Genomic DNA, 20,472 nt, shown 5'->3' with positions numbered 1-20,472 from the left:
GTCATTTAGGTCTTAGAGGACCTAAATGATTCAAATTTACAAGTAATATCAGCTCCTTTAAGACATTTCTCTGCACCATATAGAATAATCAATAGGAAGATTATTCAGCAACGAATACATAAAAAGGTCAACTGAGGAAAGCGCTGAGAAAGGAAAGAGAAAATGAGCAGCACATAAGAGAAAACTAATAATTTCAGATTGCTAAAATTTAAAACACTGTATTACCTATTCAAAGCCATTTTTTCTTTCCATTTTATGTCAAAAGTAATGTGCTATATTTGCAATGTTACAAACTTTAAGTCCTTGCTTAAAACTTTAAACTTTAGATGCACATATCAACCTTGCCTTAGTTGCCATTTGACCTGATCAGCCTCCATACAATGACCCACAGCTAATGGATGACAATGTGCACTTTCTACTGGGCAGAGGCCACTGAGGAGGGCAAAGGAACTCCTCGTCACACTCATTTACCCCAGGCTCCCTAACGAAAGATGACAAATAAGATGAGAAAGGAAAGGTGTGAGGCAGCAGCTTAACAAGTCCTGTAATTACTCATTCACGACTCTCATCTTCCCCCCAGACTCTCCTATCGAACTGGACAGGACACGGCCAACTGTGACACATGCCGGAACAGCGCATGCATTATTTACAGGTGAGTGGTCGTTCATCTTCTAAGACAAAAAGATTCACATGTAACCTGTCCTTTCTCTCCTTGAGAGCGAGCGGAGGAGTAAAACAGGGCCAGGATGAGCAGAGGGGAAGCAGCAATGGAGGCGAGGCTAATGTGAAATGCTGCTCATTAGTGCTGAGTGGGCATGGGACATTTACACAGCACCATTTCTCTCAAAACCTATACATCTTTAGCCAACTGTCCAATTATCCCCTCAGGCCATATTATTCACTGACTGGTGCCAAGCAGGTGTGCGGTTAGCAGGACAAAAGGGTGCGTGGCTGAAATACAGAGAGGTCACATGCAAGAAAATTGAGTGAACATGGGGCTGTGAAAGGTTAAATTAATTAATGTCAAATATCATAAAATTTCATTGGTGGGTCCAGTTGCCACGCCAACTCAAAAACTATGCTGAGCCTCCAGTAAGCAAATTTTATAAGCTGTAAAGACATACAAAACCATTAGTTAATCAAGAATAAAAGTAACTTCTTGTTTTATCACCAGGGTGATAAAACGATGCTAATGCTGACTCTTCAATCAGTCTAAAATAGTTTGCTTTTTCACAGCATCAGAGCAAAAATGATTATTTCTGGTTAACAAGCAGCTTATAATTATTTCCTTTAAAAATTCAAGATAGAAAATTGACTCTTGACATTTGATTGAATGATTTCCAGGCATACGCACATACGGAAATCAATAATTATTAAATTATGCTAAATGGGCTAAATAATTGGTTATATCAGATATAACCAATCTTATATTTCAACCAATATAAGGTTGATTGGAATCTTATATTTTTATGAACATGAAGTCAGCCTATATAAACACTGCGAGGTCACATTTACATCACTCTTCAGTATGGAAGCTGCTAATGTGGAAAAATGTATCAGTCAGGGGATTATAATATGATTGGGGGAAGTATGGATATGTTTGAAGCCATCCAATGTAATTTTCAATTACATGAGAGCAACATTTTCAGCTGACAACAGGAAAGCTAAATGAAGTGAGTTTAATTTTTGACTTTTAAATATCAGTGTTGGCATGTGGATCTATAATTTCTATGAAATACACATGGAGACCGCTGATTTTGCAACAAACCATGTAAATTCGCTAGCATGAGATCTTAAAGAGGTTTTCAATCTGAAAATAAGTATCTCATACTTTCTTTTCAAATAATATTTAAACCCAATTTTATAGCATCAACAGATTTTACAATTACTGCTGCAATTTATTAAACCTTTACAAAATGCATTTCTAGTTTTGAGATATCGAACAAAAAGAAATTTGACAGACATTCAATGAACACATAATAGCACTGTGAGATTCTAAGTGCCTGACTTTCTCAAGAATCCATAAGAAATTCTGACATAAGCTGAGAAGAACATGTGCCAGTGGAAAGCGATCAAAAAGAAAGAAAGAAAAAAACCCAAAACAAACGTGAGGTAAAAATGATAGACAAAAAATGTCAAAATGACAAAAAATCTTTAAGCTGCAAGGAGGGTAAGAAACTATTAAAGCTTCAGTTAATGGTCACTGCCACTCCATGGAGTCTGAAGGAAGAACCATTTAATCATATTTTATCTCAAACTCTCTCCATAACTGATGAGCCTCTGGCTAAACTTCAGTCGAGATGCACAGTACAGCTGTGTCTCTTCTGATGTTTGAGTTGGAGGAATTCCACATTATCTCGAAGTGCTTTTACAATCTCTGCAGGTGCCCCAAACCACCGCATGGATGACAGCATGAAAAAGGTGCCCTAAAGGCAGCTTGGGATCAGTGAGAGTCTAGATGAATGACGGCATTGACATGCATTACATAGACATGGCACTAATTAAAAGATTAGTGCCCTGTCTATGATTAAGTTACAGGGTTACAGGTGAATACGTTAAAAATGAACTTATCTATTCAATAACAATGTCAATTATTTCTTTAATCAGCGACTGACATGCCTCTGGCTAAACTTCTACTTCTATATGCTGAAAAATCCTGTCGTTGCAAAAAGTTCATATTTGCTGAAACTTTATTTGATCCAATGAAATGTTTGATTTCATTGCATCAGATATTTATAAAGACTTTACATTTTTCAAAAAGGAACTATAAAAAGTGTTTTTATTTGATTAAGAGCCAATAAATATTATGCACCTGTTGAGAATCACAACACATTTTTTGCCTCTGCACCATATAAAGATTTCAGAGAAAATGTCATGTGAAATAAGCTGCAAACCTGAGAAATCCACATCGTCTTCTCAAACTGCACCAATCAATTGAAAAGCTACATTTTTTTGGAAGGAGAGATGAAAAACAGAAAGCTCTGCACATAACCAGGCTCATTTTTTGACAAAACCTTGTCAGCACTTGGCAAGGTTTCCGCTTGATAAAGGGCAGAAATTTCCCACAGAGCCATTTGAAATTTGTTACATTGACCCCAGTTCATCTAGAAGACACTCACTCGACATGGTTAATAGCTTTGATTGGACACAGAATCAAATATAGCAGTTGTATTCACAGAGGCAGAGGGATTAAACAGCAATCTAATTACTCAGATCTCCATGAAAACAACCTCTCTGGAGGTGGAAGAACACAGGATAGGAAGCAGAGGCACAGAAATAAAAAGGATGCAGCGTTCTGGTATGTGGGAAGAATAGCTGTCAACGGCGTCTAGCAGGATTTTCTTGTCTTTAGCAGCCTCTTCTAACACTGAAGTCTAGTTTTAGCACAATCCTTTGTAAATATGTGGTAAAAGTTTTGATTTTCAAAACAGTGATTGCACCGACCGTAACTTTGACACTACTGCTCTTAAACAATATGTTAAATACTTAAAAATGAGATGAATGCATACTCAAATGTTTAAAATATTGGAGGTTTAATTAAATCATCAAAAAGTTGAATGAGGGCAACAATGGTAGGAGACCCGCAAATAAGCAGAAACAGATTATGTTGAATCATTAAAGGGTAAAACCCCTTAAAGACGCACCATCGTTCTGGCAAATGGAAATTGTGTAAAAATTTGGTAAAATAAACCTTTTACCAAAATTTATGTTTTTCGTTATTGAGCTATTATATCATAAAAATTCATATAATCTTGAGAAATCTCCATGGACAAATTACACAGTTGAAAAACAAACCGAATGTTTGTGCTCCACCAGCTCTCAGGCAGTGCTATATTAAAAGTCAGCATCAGTCTGTCACAACAGACACTTTTTGAACTTGGGAACACTTCCTGGAATCATTCAGTACACCCATCTATTAAAAAATGCATGTTGAACTATTATGGACGAAACCCATGACCTATAGAAGCAGCAGAACTTTATATGCAATAAAAAATATCCACTCTATGATCAGGTCAGTGCCAGTGCAACATGCACCATTAGTGTTGGTTTAAGCTGTATTTGTATGCATGTCATTGCTATTGTGCTGAACTTGGTCTGATGACTCCAGGAAACATAAGGGTCCATAAATCATTTTCCCACAGCTCAGTCAGGACTTAACTGTCCAGTCTTTTAAAATAATCAATTTGTCCAAGAGAATATGGTAGAATCCAAACAAATACTTAGCATAACAACAGCCAGATTAATGATGTTGTTAGTCTAGGGGCTCGCACTTCAAAAAAGAAATGCATGAGATGCTTGAGTTTCTTGTCAAGCAGCTCATGCATGCTTGAGCTGCTCAAGCAGAAATGCTTCTGCTCATTTTAATTGTCTCAAAGTCATTTATCCCATCTCTGTTTTTTTTCTTCTTTTTTAAAAAATCTTAGTTAGTATCCAGATGTGAGTTCAAATGAAAGTGATGAATTAATGAAATGCAGGTGACATTGAACCAGGATAAGATTAAGAAAAACTTCTTGGTTGATACAACCCCACAAAGGCGAGGGGAGAAGTGAAAATACAAAAGAAGTCGCAAAAGAGGTATAAATCTGAGAGGAAGAATAATCCCATTCATTTCACACTCTACAGCTATGGGCTAGCATGCAGATCAAACAGTGAGGTCCTATCCCTTTGAATTCTTTGAGCTTTAATATTTTGTCACACACAAGACAAAAAAATAAAATTTACTGAAACTTTATGAGATAAACCAACATGACAAAATTGTACAGCTGAAGGAAAATGACAAAAATGTAGTTTTGATGTATTAAGCCCCTTTAATCTCATCCCCTGCAAAAAAATCCCCTGCAACAAATTGTCTTAAGAAGTCATTTATTTAGTAAAAACAGTCCATCTGTTCAGAAATGAAGAGTATAGTGTGCATTTGTATTCAAGTAGTTTTACTGTGATCGCAGCTGAAAGTCATTGCCCTGTTGAAGGTGAATCTCCATCCTCATAACAGCCTTTTACAGATTTTAACAGTTTCTCCCAGGGTTGCCCTCTATTTAGTTCAACCTTCCCATAAAACCTTGGGATATTCTTTTATTACCCAACCCTTTTTTAAAAACTTCCTCACTATTTATCTCTGAATTGTCCACGTGTTCCTTCGCCTTCATGACGAGGTTCATTCACTAATGTTGTCCAACAATCTTCAGAGGTCTTCAAAGAACAGCTGCACGTATTTTGAGATTAATTTGCCCTATGCAGGGATTCCCCAAGATTACTTGCTATGCCCACTGATGGTGCAATCTGCCATGTTTATGTGTTGAGAATTGTTAACAGTGGACAGAAAATTTAAAAACACGACTATGTAATTGTGATATTGGAAGACATTATTGGTAATATTTTAAACAAATAAAAAATACAATTACAATGAAATAAATATAATTGTTACAATTCAGATAAATTGGATCTCTTTAAAAGTAAAATTAAATTAAAACAAATATTACTGACAATGACAAGTATTTGTATGCCGAACTAAATATTCAGATGGTACAAAATTCAAGTATTTATTGTGTTATGTTTTCTTGTATTTCTCATCTTATCTACATCCTACAGTTCTGTTTGGTGCAGTATTTTGACTTGATGCTGGTGATGGAAAGTGGTTACAGAGGTCCTGGGATAAAACAAATGAAAAAAATAAAAATAAAACTGAAGTGTAGTTTGTAGTAAAATTAACTGGTTATAAATGCTTTGGCAAAGCACATTACTCTTAAGTCGCAGTGATTAGGAAAGTCGATTCAGGACATTCTACTCAGTGAGTACCAATGTTTTTCACTCAATTAGAGTTGCTTTCTATGAGCACAATTCTGTTTTTTGCCTCGTCATCTTATTTTTAATTTTGACTCAAGGCACAACAATTGATCATTAGACTAATTATCCAAGGTCAGCAATTTTTTAAGAAACACTGAACAGCACAGATACAAAAAAAAAAGATTGGGAAATGGGTTTTAAAACAGTTTCAAAATTTAGCCTATTGTGCAAAGCTTTAGGAGAATTAATTTGCAGAGAGCTGAAGATCACAATCAATATGTAAATTATGGATGTCACTGATCAAGGTTGTTCTGTTGCACAACTCACTTGGAGGAGGACATCTCTTTTTGTTGAAGCATTATGTTTTCCAACATGGTGGGCAAGCTGGTTGCTATGGATACAAGAGCAATTCTCGACAGGACAAATAGCATGAAGGGACAGTGTGGACAATCGGACACCTCCGAGAGATAAGAGTACACAAAGGATCGACAAGGGGAGAATGTGTAGCCGCACGAGGATAAAAGATGTCAAGAAGCAAACATTATTCAAGTGATAGCGAAAGAAACATTGAGAATTATGAGGATTTTTTGTCTAAATGCATAGAAATATTAGAAAGAAAGGACGTAATGAGAACAAGGAGAGAATGTCAGAGAGAGAATTTAAAGCTTCAGGGTCCAGAGTGCTTTCTTCCATTTGTTCTGATCTAACAAACCACTGCAGGGAGGGACAAGAAAATGCCAACAACCTTTCCATTTTTGCTTTCAGCAAACCTCAGTAACATGGCAAGGATCGCAAGACTTTCATTGGGAAACCCTGAGGTCTAAACTTCAAAGGAACTAATAAATATTTCTACATGAGGCCTTTTCAAGACCAGATTATACTTTTGATTTCTTAGTTTTTCAAATTGACATATGTTCAGTTTCCTCTTTTTGGTGATTTCTTTCCACTTAGAATTTACATTAATCTTCCTATGTTAAGCATGTATTTTGCATATTTGATTCTCAGATATATCAATGCATGCATTTATCTCAAAGACAGCAAAAGGGCCAACAGAATGGAGGTGAAAAATAACCCTTGATCTTAGCCATTTATTTAAGTCTCGTGTTTTGTTCAGTTTGCAAACTCAGGCTTTATTTTAAAACAAGATAACAGGCTTTAAAAATGGTAGACTTTTTCCTGGCAGTCTGACTGTTAAGAGTTTGTAAAGTGTGTGAAGAAACTCTTATTTTCTTCTTAGTTTGCTATTTTTCCAAGAATTGCATAATCTGACCTTGGGATGAACTTGCAAGCATATTCAAATCTGGGAAGAAATGCAACTGGGTTTTTTCAGGATATCACCTTATTCTTTATTGTCATGTTTTCCAACCCTAGCCGAAAGGCAAACTACTTTGTATTTATTAGGTGCTTCCCACTTCAGAACACATAATTTCAATTGAGGCTGATTAAAAGATTTTTATTAAACTGCAATCATCTGAATCAGGTATCAGGTTCGTTCACAAAACTGCATTTACGCTACGTTAAGCATCAGCTACAGCAGCCTGCATTGTTCGTTCCATCTGTATAAATACACCCTTTACTGCCATCCGCTTCCAACCAGCCACTGGGCAGCAACTCAGGAAGGAGAAAGGCTGTCCTATTTCAAACATCACACCAGTCACTTTATGGATGCCAATTGGTCCCTCAAAAAAACAATAAAAACAAAAAATAAAAACCCAGATATTATCAATCAATAAAATGCCCTGGGACCCAACATGAAATTTGGAGATTATGCTGCCAGCATAGCATTCGTCAACAACTCATAGGTGAAAGTAAGCGAGTTGCCTTTAGAAATTTTAATAATCAAGGTACTCAAGTCATTTGAGGAATTGTTACAGGCCTACACTCAAGATGCGGGGATGGGGGTGGGGGGTTGGGATTGAGTAACATCGATCTGTGCTCTTAACTTTTCATGTCATCTCATTTTATGTCAATTTTATTTGTAAACCAATTTACAAAACTCGTCTATGTTCCCCAGGGATCTTCACTCACTGTAATCACTATTGCAAACTGTAGCAAGCTTAAATCCTTCCCCCCTTTCTCATAACTTGGTAGCCAACCTACTTTGTTTGAACTGTTTATGTATATTGTGCAAAAAAAAAAAAAATACATACGAAACAAATATCAAAAAAGAAACAAAACTGAAATGTAATCCACAATAGGTTGATTATTTGCTTAACAAACTGGGTTAGATTTGGCTTCAATATGTTCATAAAATACTTTTAATATGAAAACTGAAATGCTTGTGAAGAGCTACCAACATTCTTATAGTATATGCCTCCTAACAACAAATGCTCTTACACCTTTGCAAAAGAAAAAAAAATCACACCAGGTCTATTCTTTCAGGGACTTTTTTTTTGTGTGACTGATATTATTAAATGCAAATAAACCCCAGCATTATTATTTCTTTTTCTATATGTAATAGAACCATTCTCTGAGGCACACATATCATTGTAACACAATCTTTATATGCAAGACCATTTGGCCTTTCAAAAAGCCTGGAGTAGGAACAAGACCTTGGTCATATGTTCATATTTGTAATGAATGTTCAGTGTTTGTATGTGAAATCAAGTTACTTCAGTGAGGTGTTTATATATCCACCCAAAATCTTTTAATGCTGTATCTTTGAACTGTGGCACTCATCTGACATGTATATCCTGCAGCCTTAGTGACAAGTGTCAATTGAAATTAAATGGAAATTGAGATGCATTGAGCTTAGCAGTCAAGTTATACACTTTGAAGGAGCACTCATGTCTGAGTGAGCCCTTTAACACAAGCTGCAGGTGTGACTGTCGGGGCTAAAACTTTGTTTGAGCCACTTGTTTGAAATTGATTAATATACTTAGGAATACAAAGTGACTAATTTGTAATTAAAAATGTCTATTCTTACCAAGATAATACAAATGAAAACTGTCTTTCGAAACAGAAATAATTGCACTAGCTAACAAATGCTATTTTATTAAGTAAAGCTCACTGCTTATTGGTCCACTATCACATAAAGATTTACAGAAGTTTATTCCCTACAAAGTGTTAAATCAAAAAGACTTACCTAGCCTGAAAAGGTTTCTTTTTTAGGTATGATAATTTGTCTGATTATTGAGATATGCACCAGTATTTGTTTTGCTTTCCTGATGTTATATGGAAATGATGTAAAGCCACTCTTGTAAAGACAAGAAAAAAATATTTTAAAAAAGGATAGACATGATAATATATATATTGCTGTTAATGTTATTCTGAACTCAAATAGTCCGGTTTGCCTGTTATGTCTGACAAATAAGAACATAAAGCTAAGCAATTGGTAAAATATTCCACCAAAAAAAAAACTAGGATTAAGTTTATTAGGTGTTCTTGGAAAAGAATTAAGACCTCACTGTGAGAACATCTTGTGAGTAGGAAAACATATTTATCTCCAAATAGCACACTTTACTTCAAAAGGATGGGTTTGTCAACTCTATACAGTAAATGTGTTTCCATCAAGTCTACATTACTGTGTTGCTTTGTGAAAATGAAATTTAATACCGTTAAGATGATTTATTTAATTTCTGTTTTTGAATAAAGGCTAATGTAACTGCCAATCCTATTTTAGAAAAGTACAGTTGTTGTCTAAGTATTTATTAAATAACTAATCTATAAAGTAGACAAATTCACAAGAAACCTTTTAGAATCCACTGCTAAAAAATTATAGATAGACTAACGTGTCCAGAGTTTGATCCTCATATGGAGGAGCACGGAAATTTCTTTACCAGTTCGGGTAAATCTCTCACTTTTTTGTTCATCTGTCTTTATGGTGTGTGCATGCGTATGTGTGCTTCCCACACAAAATAGCACAGAAGTAAAACTACTTTACTCCCCCCAAAATTGGTAATGAGATCAGCTTTTTTGTGCTTTTGAACAGCACTAAGAGTTTTTGAAGAGATTCAAAAGCCTAAATGAAATTCTCATTCTATTGCCTTATTGACAACCCACTTTTACATTTGAGGAGAGAATTGACTGATTTTTTGATGGTTCTTTTTAAACTGCAAGAGCTAATTTATTTGTGGCCTTTGTATCATATTTAATATTCTGGATGATGCTCCAGTGTTCATTCAGTGGTTTAAATAATAAGACAATGGACAAAGTCTGTATGCCATCGTGCACTTTCAATCATTTCATTTTCTACAAATTACCAACCCAAATGTTTCAGTACTTACATTGTCTAAGTGAAGTTTGTATAAAAGTTTCAAAAATCTTGATAATTATTATAACCCTGAAAAACATTTGCTCATTTGAAGTAAAGAACTAGATTGTTTCCATTAGAGAGAGACTAACATTCCACTCAACGTCTATGTCAACTCTATACTGGTTGATTTTTTTTCTGTGTTCCTGAATCTGTTCGCATACTTTCAAATGTGGATGAACAAATACACACAGATGGCAAATGTGAATTTACACCAACGTAATTACCAGCCAGTGATTTATTGATTGAAGCTGGCCTGAGTCAAACAAAAGCAAAGTGCTGAGTGCAAGCTCAAGAAATTAACATTCAATCTGCTCATTGTCGAATGCCCACATTTATGCCTGCTCTAATCAATAGTAGATGCATCAATGTTGATTATGAAAACTTTTACTGAAAATGATAATGGATGCACTGCATTTAAATAAAAACCAGAGCAGTCACCCTGCAGCTGTTATGCAACTCAGTCTGTCACGCCCCCAGCAAGTTTGACTCAGGTAGTGACTGGAGATAGCTTTAGCAGATTAAAGCCCCCACACTTGCCACAGCTGTGGCTATAATCTGAGTTTTACTTAGCAGAACCTAGTGGTCAGATGTGTGTGGGCGTCGGATTACAATGATGGCTCCGGATAAATTCCCCAGGGCTTTGGGGGAAATGTGATGGACTGTTAAGAAGGACACAGCTCTGCGCTTTGTGCCCAGCAAATCCCAACATATTAAATCGCTAACATTTTCCATCATCTTTCGAAATATTTTGAGGAATGACAACACCATCCACAGAATTCAGCAAAACAAATCATTTGCATTTCAGCATTCCGTCCTGTGACCAACTGCTTGATATTGAAAGATACTGACGAGACGCTCTTCTTGTTCCACCAATCTGAGACACCAGTAGAAATACCCTGAATGGTGCAATCAAAACTAGACACATTTGCTATTTTATAATAACAAAGCAAATGAAAACCCATGGCATTTTTCCAGGCTAAGCGCTGGTGTGACAGATGAGCTGCAGAGGTCAAGTGAGAAAAGGTTACACTGGAAATGCTTTATATGGATGTAAGAGCAATACGACAGCCAAAAATGCATTAATTCATGCAACAACTGTAGCAATGGGAACATGTTTTTCTATTTTGAGGAGATTAGCATGTATGTCAATATGTGACATTTACAAGAGCATCATAATGAATCATCAAAAAGTACATTTAACTCCACATAAAAATAAGACTTGTCTACTATCCAGTTTTATTTGATAAAAAGTGATATATTTAAGGTGTTTATTGTCATAAATTAAGATTAGGGCCGACAGCTAACGAGAACCCGAAAAAGCATATCTTGTCAATCTCATTGGGCTACTTAAAGTGTGCTTTAAACTTCTCTAACGGTTGCAGTTGTCAGTGTTGTTTGAGCACCTCTTTTTGTATCCCCAATTATTTCTTCATCTTAACTTTCCATTGATATGTTTGCACAAAATCCCCTGCCAACAGCCATCCGCTTTGGGAAATAGAGCATTGGGCTTATCCTCTTTCTTGAGGCAGGAGTGAAAATCTTCTGGACAACTGTCAGGTCAGCATTGCCCATTTCTGTGTAGGTAATAAAGCCACACAAAAATGGGGAAATTTCACTTAGGTAATATAATATTCTAAAATCTATTAGAAAAATAAAAAAAAAAACAACCTCAATTTAGGCATTTCATTAGCTGGAAGCCATAATCACCAAAATCGATGCTTAAAATTCATTACTTGGAGTGTCAAGAGTCTATTTAATATATATGAGTTTCTATTTCTGAATTAAAGTGCTAAAATAAATTAACTGCCCATGATATTCCCGATTTAATGAACTGCACCTGTGATATTTCTACTACATCTGCTTGGGTGATCGGTTGTTGATTTAATTACTCAGAGCAATTCTGCTAATTTGTTGCAGTGAAGAAGTTATTTAAATACAACCCAAGACTCAAAAACTGCCTAGAGTTGGTTTTATTTGAGATGAAGCCATGAAGGCATCACCCTATGGTTTGCACTGATTTTTTGTTTCTTTTTTTTTTGTTCCTTTAGTGTGGAACTGGACTTCAAGCTGCAGGAGGACAAGCTACAGCCACTGATGAAAAGGCTTTGCCCTCCAACGGACTCCCACTTCCCTCCCCTGCCGTACCCCCAGGAGGCCTTCACCTCCACTCCAAAACGCAAGTCCAAAGCTGAATCCAAGAAGCATGCCCGCTGGAAACTTTGGTTCCTGTGAGGGCTGCACGACTGTCTCTGAACCCTAAAACTGGCAAAGGATTTAAGCAAGGATCTAAATTTCTTCACATTCTTTGGTTTTTACAATCTGAAGGATTTTATAGACCTGTTGGGCACTTTTAATGAAGACCTCTGGATATACCTAAGTGGCAGGAGAAGTGATAGAAGCGTGGACTGCATGGATAATTAACATCATGCCCAACAAAAAATGGAATAAGTCATAACTTTGCCTAATTTCCTGAAACAACAACAGGGAAACACATATTGAAAGATCAGCAAGATGATGAGATGAGCTTACTTGCCACTGTTTCCTGGCTTCTATTTTTTATTACTGATGTAGATCTGTTCCCGTTTCATGTTGACGGAGAGATGCCCGCCATATTTCTATTCAGCTGTTGGGATTTTCTCTTCCCTCCGAGTCTCCAGGAGAGGCTGATCACTCAATGCTGAAGCACCAAGGCCTACATAAACAGCATATCATTGTACTGCAAAGCACAATTAATACTTTTCAGGATTCCTAACCTCCAGAAGTAACAGGAGAGAATAATTTTTGATTGTCTTGTACCAACAATATATAATGGACTGAGTATTTTCATTAGCAAAAATCTTAAAGGAGAAATGCTGGAGAGGTTTGGACTTCTGTGATAAACCTTCTTTTCATTGAAAAAATGTGTGAAAAGAACATATGACTTTGGAGAAAATAATGAATAAATACCACTTATTTTCTTAATAACATTGGAAAATAAACGTCACTCTACTTTTTTCTATAGAAATATATATCAAAGTATATAGATCCACTTTAAGGTGAAAATAATTATATTTATTTGAACTAAAGCAAAAGGTGAGCTGTGTAGTTCAACTACTTTGAAAAAGTAGTGTGTACTTTCTTTTTAATCCATCATCTGTAGTTTTCAGTAAACTCATGGTGCACTGAGTCACTGAAAAAATACGAGAACGCACTGTAGATCAGCAGTTTGTATCGTCGTCATTTGCTTAAACGTAAAATATTTTGTGTTTTTAGTGGTGAATTTGAACTTCTGGATTCATTGAGGATTGGTGGTCCAATAATTAATGAAAGCATTAATTTGATGCACAAGTTTAACTTTACTGTGGACCTTGTTTTGCCTAGTGCTTTTCATAACTTTGAAAATGTTTAGCACATTTGGCTTCCCTTCCCAGATAAATTCTAAACTGCTACCGTAATTGATTGTTTTTAACACATTTCAAGATCTTTATTGAAGTTTTCGTTATCAACTGTTAAGAATACTTTCAATAGTTAGATGTTACATCCCTGCTCTTATTTTGAAGAGGGTCAAAACAGTTTATGAAGCAGCTCTGGTTTCTCTCCTCATGTTCTCATTCTCTTTACCACCCCAACAATTTTCTTTCAAAATATAATAGAACATATTATGTTAACAATATGTGTGAATTTGACCCTTTCAGAATCCACAATCAATTCAAACTTGTGCAGCCAATTCTTAACTTTTTTTTAAACATAACCATTGCACTTTGTAAAAACAGTTCAAAAAACCACTGAAAAGCCAAAATTAATATGACAAAAGCGCCAATGAGTGTATGTAAACACTGGGTCAGACGCGTCCATATTATATATATATATATATATATATATATATATATATATATATATATATATATATATATATTATATTATATATATATATATATATATATATATATAAAAGGGAAATAAAGTTCCTTTTCGCACATGTGAGGAATGAGAGAAAAATCGTTGTGACTGTATGACGTTAGTGTCTCATATCAGCTCTATCCAGTGACACCGATCCTACAAGACTGAATGTTCCACTTCTGATCACAACTAGGGCTCCTACAATGCAGGGTGGCAGGCACAATGCCTTGCATGCTTTTTACAAGCCTTAGACTTCACAGGCTATTTTCTAAATTTTTCAAGAAACACTTTTTAAGAACTACAAAAGCCTCCTTTAGCTTTCCCCCATTTTAAATGTCTGAATCTATTTGAAAGGCAACTCATGTAGGTATTCTGCATAGGGTTCATTTAAAACATTGCAACCATTTATCATATTATAGATAGGCGTGGGCCACAAGATGAGATAAGACTGAAAAGTACAGTTTCGAAACATGGCAATAGACATACAAAACGTTTATCTGATTTGAAACACAAAAGGTGCATAAAGGATCATTATGCCAAATATAGTGAGAGTTCTCTCAAGAGGATCCAATCCAAATTTTGTCAAAGAAAAACACAACCAAGACATGACTGGTTCAATCTTCACGAGCTTAGACATGCTGCATTCTGTAGGTTACGTGTGCTTCACTTTTGTAAATGCTAGGTTGGTTTCTTTCAGTAGCTATATTGTAGCACTTAGAAAGAACTAGATGTTTATCTGTACCTTACAGAAGTGCAATTGATTTATTATGTGCAATACTGTATTTTATACTGTTTTTAAGAAAAAGAAAAAACTCAAAATAAAAGTATTTATTATTCGAAAAATGGAAAAAATAAAAACACAAAATCTACACAGCTCTCAAAAAATGAAGACTGTTTCATTACTAAAGCATGCAAATACAAATTAAAAGGTCTTGATGATAAAATACTGTCCAACAATCTCAATCATACATTACACCTGTTTGAGCAAATTGCAGCTCAAATTATCAAAACAGAATGGGACAAAAAACAATTTTCATTCAACTAATTTTGTATAAATTTTTTAAATATTTTGAGCTGAAATCCGAGCCAAGCCATCTGCAGACTGAAAAGCTGCAGAAAATCAACGCAGAAAATACGTTGTGGTTTTGGTGAGCAAACCTTGTGAAAGCTCATCTGTCGACAAGAGTCTGCAAATGTATGTATACATACGAAAAAAAAGATTTTCTATGTGATAACCTGCCGAAGATTAGGTTGGGAATTCTGCTGTGTCTTTGATGTGGCGCGGTGGCAAAGAAACGAGAGTGGAATACAACAGAAGGGATGAGCAGTGCAGCGCTTGTGTCTGCCTTGGAGCATGTTTGAGGACATCAAAACCGTAATGCGGTTGGACCAGAAACAAAGTGCAACTAGAACCAGAGACAAGCAGAGGACAAAGCCCTGAACAAATGCCCCAGAGACGCAGTGAGGCAGAGAGATCCTTGTGTAGATGTGCTAGGTAGTTTGACTGGAGGGCAACACTCCTCCTCTGAGTCACAGTAAGAGTGTCACCATGGGGCTGTTCCTTTAAGTGCTGGTATAAAGCACAGTAGTACAAGCATGACATCTTACTGTCTTTTACACATTGTCCTTAGTGGTTTAACAGTGTCAGCTGGTTTCACAGAGATCTCTCAGAAAGGTTTCATTTCTCAAACGTGTGGTTGAGAATCAGGAAAAAGAGGTCCAGTGAGTGATAACAAGGTGTTTGAGGCATTATGATGCATCGCCATATCTCACTATGCTTCTTTTCTGTGAGCTCTGCAGCAGTCTGGCCAGCAGGAGAGAGACGGAGGAGGAGGGAGGCGGAGAGGGAGCGCGCACCGGCAGAAAGACGCAAGAAGTGGACAGAAACAGACGTAAACTCATAAAAGACAAAGAGGAACAAAACGAAATTGAAACAGGAGGAGTATCCTGATCCGACCAGGCTTAATGAAACAGATGCTTTGCAGAACGCTGTTTATCCAGAGAGCATGCAGCAGAGAAGAAAAAACACCAGCTCCTATAGCCAGTCCACCCGGTACTGTCAATCAATAACACAGGGTTCTTTCCCTGCAGTTCTGCACACTGCAGGGAAACCTCTAGGAGAACTCCACGGGAGTGCAGCAGTCCATACGCATGGTATGCGTCACTGTTGCTAAATAAGAGAAACACTTGTTTGACAATCAACATCTCAATCTATGTTCCTGAATTTTGCAATAAAAATACATAAACCAGACGGCCAGATGTTGTTACAAAAATAAATTCATTTGACATTTTTTCTTGTATAAAACAAAATACAACAGTCGGTTTTTCAATTTGTTTTCTTTTTGTATGCAAGTACATTTTTTAGGTGGATAAAACTGATTCTACATTCCATAAACGTTATTCAGAGACATTAAACGAACTGATGTGAAGACAGTTTTGCCAAGTATAGCTAAATTGCTCCAAGTAGAATTATTTGAATCTTTTTTTGTTTTATTCTTGTTTGTACTTCAAGAATAAAAGTACATACATACATACAAATAAATAAATAAAATTCTGTGATAACCTGCAGAAGGTTATCACAGCTGCTGTGTTATATAACACAGCTGCGGGAAAAAATAAAGCCATATGTCAAGAACACAGTGAAGATTCCAGATAATTTGCTGCAAAAAACATTGAAGCAATTAATTTTTATAACTTTCTGACAAGATCAAAAATCCTACCACCCCTACCAAGCACACAAACTTATGAAGGGCCAACTGATGCAATGTAAGACACTAATTACAACATGATGGTAAACGTTTTGCAATAAATCAGATGAAAAAGCTTCAAAGTAGAGTTGGGCCACCTTAAATATTTAAGATGACTCTCATCCTTGTCAGCACTTGTTTGCATCCACATTGATATCCGTCATTGAGGGTGGACCATTGTCGAGTCAAACTTGGCTCAACCATTAACTTTGAAAGCCTCATATTTGCTCTGAATCTCACTTGCACTAGTCATATTCAGTTCATCACAGGAAAACAGAGAAGTAAAGGTCAGACAATGATGCACATGTACATTTAGGACTAAGTGCAACTTAAATAAGCCAATTAGCCCCAATTAGTGCCACAAAGATATTTCAGGACTGTGGGAGGAAGCAGAGAGCCCATACATGTGGAGAATATGCAAGAAAACCCCAGGCTGGCACTGAAACCCAGGGCATTCTTGCCACAGCAGCAGTGCTAACTGTGCCACTACTCAAGCTTATGAAAACATAATACATTTGTTCTTTTCTGTTTGTTTCAGCTTAAAACTTTAGTTTTTGTGTGTTTTTGTGAAATCTAACATTTAAAATTCATCGTTTTATGACTTGAAGTGTTTTAATTATAATTGTACAATGCATCACTGATGACTGGTATATTCTACTCCATCTGAGTTGTAGTCCACTGTGATTCTGTGAAATCCAAAGCTCAATTTATAATGCTACTGTTTTTTATTAGAATTTAACAGATGTTGACAAGCAATTTCACCACTGGCAATTCCCCCCTAATAGTTAGGTTTAGTGTGTTACTTATTAAGCAGCCAGGAAGACAGAAGACACAGATTGCTTTTTTTGTGGCTTCACTCCATCCCTACAGCAAAGGAAAATGTTATTCAAGAACATAAAGGTAAAACTTGGGGATTTCTGAAGGACCTGGCAACACGTTTCTCCTATTATCCTCATGTAAATTTATTCAAAGAGGCTCGTTTCAAAGCCACTTGCGAGGGTGGACGTGAATACAAAAGGCAGGCCCCACTAGGATGTCCAATGAATCAAACGTATGACGGTGCTGTGTCTAAGTCGCTAACAGGCATAGCTCTGCAGGGACAATGCACAGCAAAACCAGCACCACCCCACAAAGTCGTTGCTGCGATCACTCTCATCAACATTCTGCGCCCACCACAGCGGGGGGAGAGTAGAAAGTTAATGCATAAATCTAAATGTAAGAGGCTGCCACTCAGACGAACAAGGTCGGCAGTAGCTGCAGCAGCAGCAGCACTGCCTGCAGACGAGGTAGCACCATCCAAATGCAGCAACTGCAACATTGATGGGAAGACTCTCCCAAAGCTCATAAAAATTCAAGCTAATCTCATTGATCATCAGGTCATGATTTACAGACTTAATTTCATTTTATTATGTAAACTACAGACATTGATGTGACCTCTAGTTCCGCATCGCATAAAAGGATTCTGCACACTGATGCAAAATGCCATTCAGATACTTAGAAATGTCAACGCAGTCAAGTGCAATGACCAGTCAGAAAACGAGAAATCAGCTGACGAAAGACAGGGGTCAGAAGAGACAAAGTAAGAACGGAGTCAGAGGGCAGCAGCATTTGTATACAGAGCAGATCGTTTCATTAGGGGCAACAGAACGTCAGATACTCATGGTTTTATTAACTGAAAAAAAAAAAGACGCTGGTCTCTGGCGGTGCCAAATAACGACAGTCACTGGAAGCAGGCAAAACTCTTTCACCTCCACCACAGGGGGGAGGAACTCCGAAATAGATACACTGCAGTAACACAGCAGAGAAAACTTCCCTCATCTTGACAGCCTATTAGACAAAATGGAAGGAGAGTTCCATATCTGGAATACAAGATCAAAACAAACCAACTGCAAAGAGAAATAACAGCAGAGGATTAAGCCTTTTTCCAAAATTCCAGTTTCTAAACTTTTTAAATATGAGCCAAACAGGACTAGAAAAGCATTCCATCTTCTACACAGCCATGAATAGCCTGGAAACTCAGGAATCTTAAATCTCCAGCGAGGAAAACACAAATGGACAAGAGGGCAGTCTAAGCTGAACTCACTGCTTCATTAGCTTCACATTATTCAGCACATTGCACATATGCAATCTGTTACTCTACAAAGGGTTTCCAATCTACAAAATTAGCTGGACGCACAGCTGGGTAAGCCATTAGACAGTTTGAAAGATGGAAAGAATGAACAGCTATGGACCCTTTAAAATGTGAGCAACCTGGGAAGAAATGAGTTGGAGGAGAACAGACGAAAAATGAGGCCGCTGACGTTAACAGGACAGCAATATAACAAACAGGATGACTCCAGTGACAACTGACAAAAAGACCCATTGAAAACTATGCAGTTTTTGCATTTCACAAAGATGGAGCTCTAAAACACAAAAACTCACTATCAGTTTATAAATGGTTGATGGATGAACAAATGGATGGATGGAGGAACAGATTGATTAACTATGGGTAAATGGATTTATTCTTAATGTGTATTGATAGATAAATAAAGGGGCAGAAAGTCTTGAAAACAAATCATTATCACAATTTTTAAAATTCATCTTTACCCCAAAACAGGAAGTAATTCCCCAAACTTGATCAGAATCTGTGGTAGTGCAATCATCAGTCAGTGAAAGACGTTTCACTGGTTGTTCTGTTCTAATTTCAAGCTGAGTTAAAACACCCCAAAAAAAGTTGCTGACCTTCGGCTGTTTGTTCAACCAGAGCTCAAATTAACAGCTCCTCTGTCTCCAGATAGACTCAGATAACTAAAAGAATCATTACATGTAACTTTATTCATATAATGAATAAAGTTACTGGATTGCCAATGCAAAATCTCAAAAACACAAAAGGCATATAAAAATGTTAACTACCAAACTATAACCTAAAGAGAGAAGATAAGCATCTATATGATGCAAAACAAGCAAACCCAACAATATCGGAGGTTGAATCTCGGGGCTGACGAACAAGTGGAATCTACAAAGGCAGACTGATAAGTGTATTAACCACTATGAAGCTCTGACGGAGAGGAGCTGTAAGAAGGATGCTCACGGGGATAACAGAGGGATACAGTAATTAGATTACAGAGCGCAACATTAGATGTGCACTAATAAGAGGATCAGACACTTAGACAAGGAAGCCATACTTTAAAAAAACAACAGCTCAGGCAAAACACACACTCAGATATAGTCGTGTCTAGAGAAAGATACGAGTCATTTTTGTGAAGAAGGAATGTGAAAGGGATGTGCAGAGGTGGACAGTGTCAGACTGAAGCAATTCTGGGCTTTATGGAGTTTCAGTCTGTAGTACACAGACATAAGAGCTGATAGTGGATATTTATGTACATGTATGTGTCTCTTTTTGCATGAACCTAAAAAAATAAACAAGAAGACATTGAGATGGGACTGTCCTGCTGATGCTATCAGTTTCTGACAAACTTACGATGTGAGGAGAATCCCGGCCCATGGAGATGACTGTCCTGTTTATTGTCCTCAGCAGCTTCTCCATGATAACTTGAACATGCCACTGGGTGGGACCCTGCAGAGAATACAATGGAATTTCCATCAGAATAGAGACATCACAGCAGAGGAAAAGGATAAAATAATATAAAAAGCTAAAATTCATTAGCTTTTAATATGTCTGTATTATTATGCAGACATATTAATACAATGATAATACAATAATGATACAGGTGTTGGATTATTATGCGGACATAATAATACAATAATGACTTTTGTTCTGCTATCACTGACAAAAGTTTGAAAACAAGTACAGTATTTCTTGAATTT

The 20,472-nt window shown here is 36.7% G+C and overlaps 2 protein-coding genes across 3 annotated transcripts in view; one reads left to right on the top strand and one right to left on the bottom strand.

Annotated features, from left to right (window-relative positions):
* Positions 1 to 12,979, top strand: part of LOC129368046 (inhibitory synaptic factor 2A) — a 34,590-nt gene extending 21,611 nt beyond the window's left edge. Inside the window, exons 3-4 of the mRNA XM_055042830.1 lie at positions 581 to 652; positions 12,088 to 12,979. Coding sequence (XP_054898805.1) covers positions 581 to 652; positions 12,088 to 12,271 — 256 coding nt within the window. The 3' untranslated portion in view covers positions 12,272 to 12,979. The remainder of the gene's footprint in view (positions 1 to 580; positions 653 to 12,087) is intronic.
* The window catches only part of dock1 (dedicator of cytokinesis 1), a 200,497-nt gene that overhangs the window by 100,977 nt on the left and 79,048 nt on the right, over positions 1 to 20,472 (bottom strand). For both annotated transcript variants that reach the window (XM_055042817.1, XM_055042818.1), the window contains exon 27: positions 20,126 to 20,221. In XM_055042817.1, coding sequence (XP_054898792.1) covers positions 20,126 to 20,221 — 96 coding nt within the window. The remainder of the gene's footprint in view (positions 1 to 20,125; positions 20,222 to 20,472) is intronic.

Source organism: Poeciliopsis prolifica, unplaced genomic scaffold (genome assembly GCF_027474105.1).
Source record: "Poeciliopsis prolifica strain line A6 unplaced genomic scaffold, Auburn_PproV2 SCAFFOLD018, whole genome shotgun sequence".
In the NCBI taxonomy this organism is placed as follows: Eukaryota; Metazoa; Chordata; class Actinopteri; order Cyprinodontiformes; family Poeciliidae; genus Poeciliopsis; species Poeciliopsis prolifica.
This window is presented reverse-complemented; position numbering and strand designations above follow the sequence as displayed.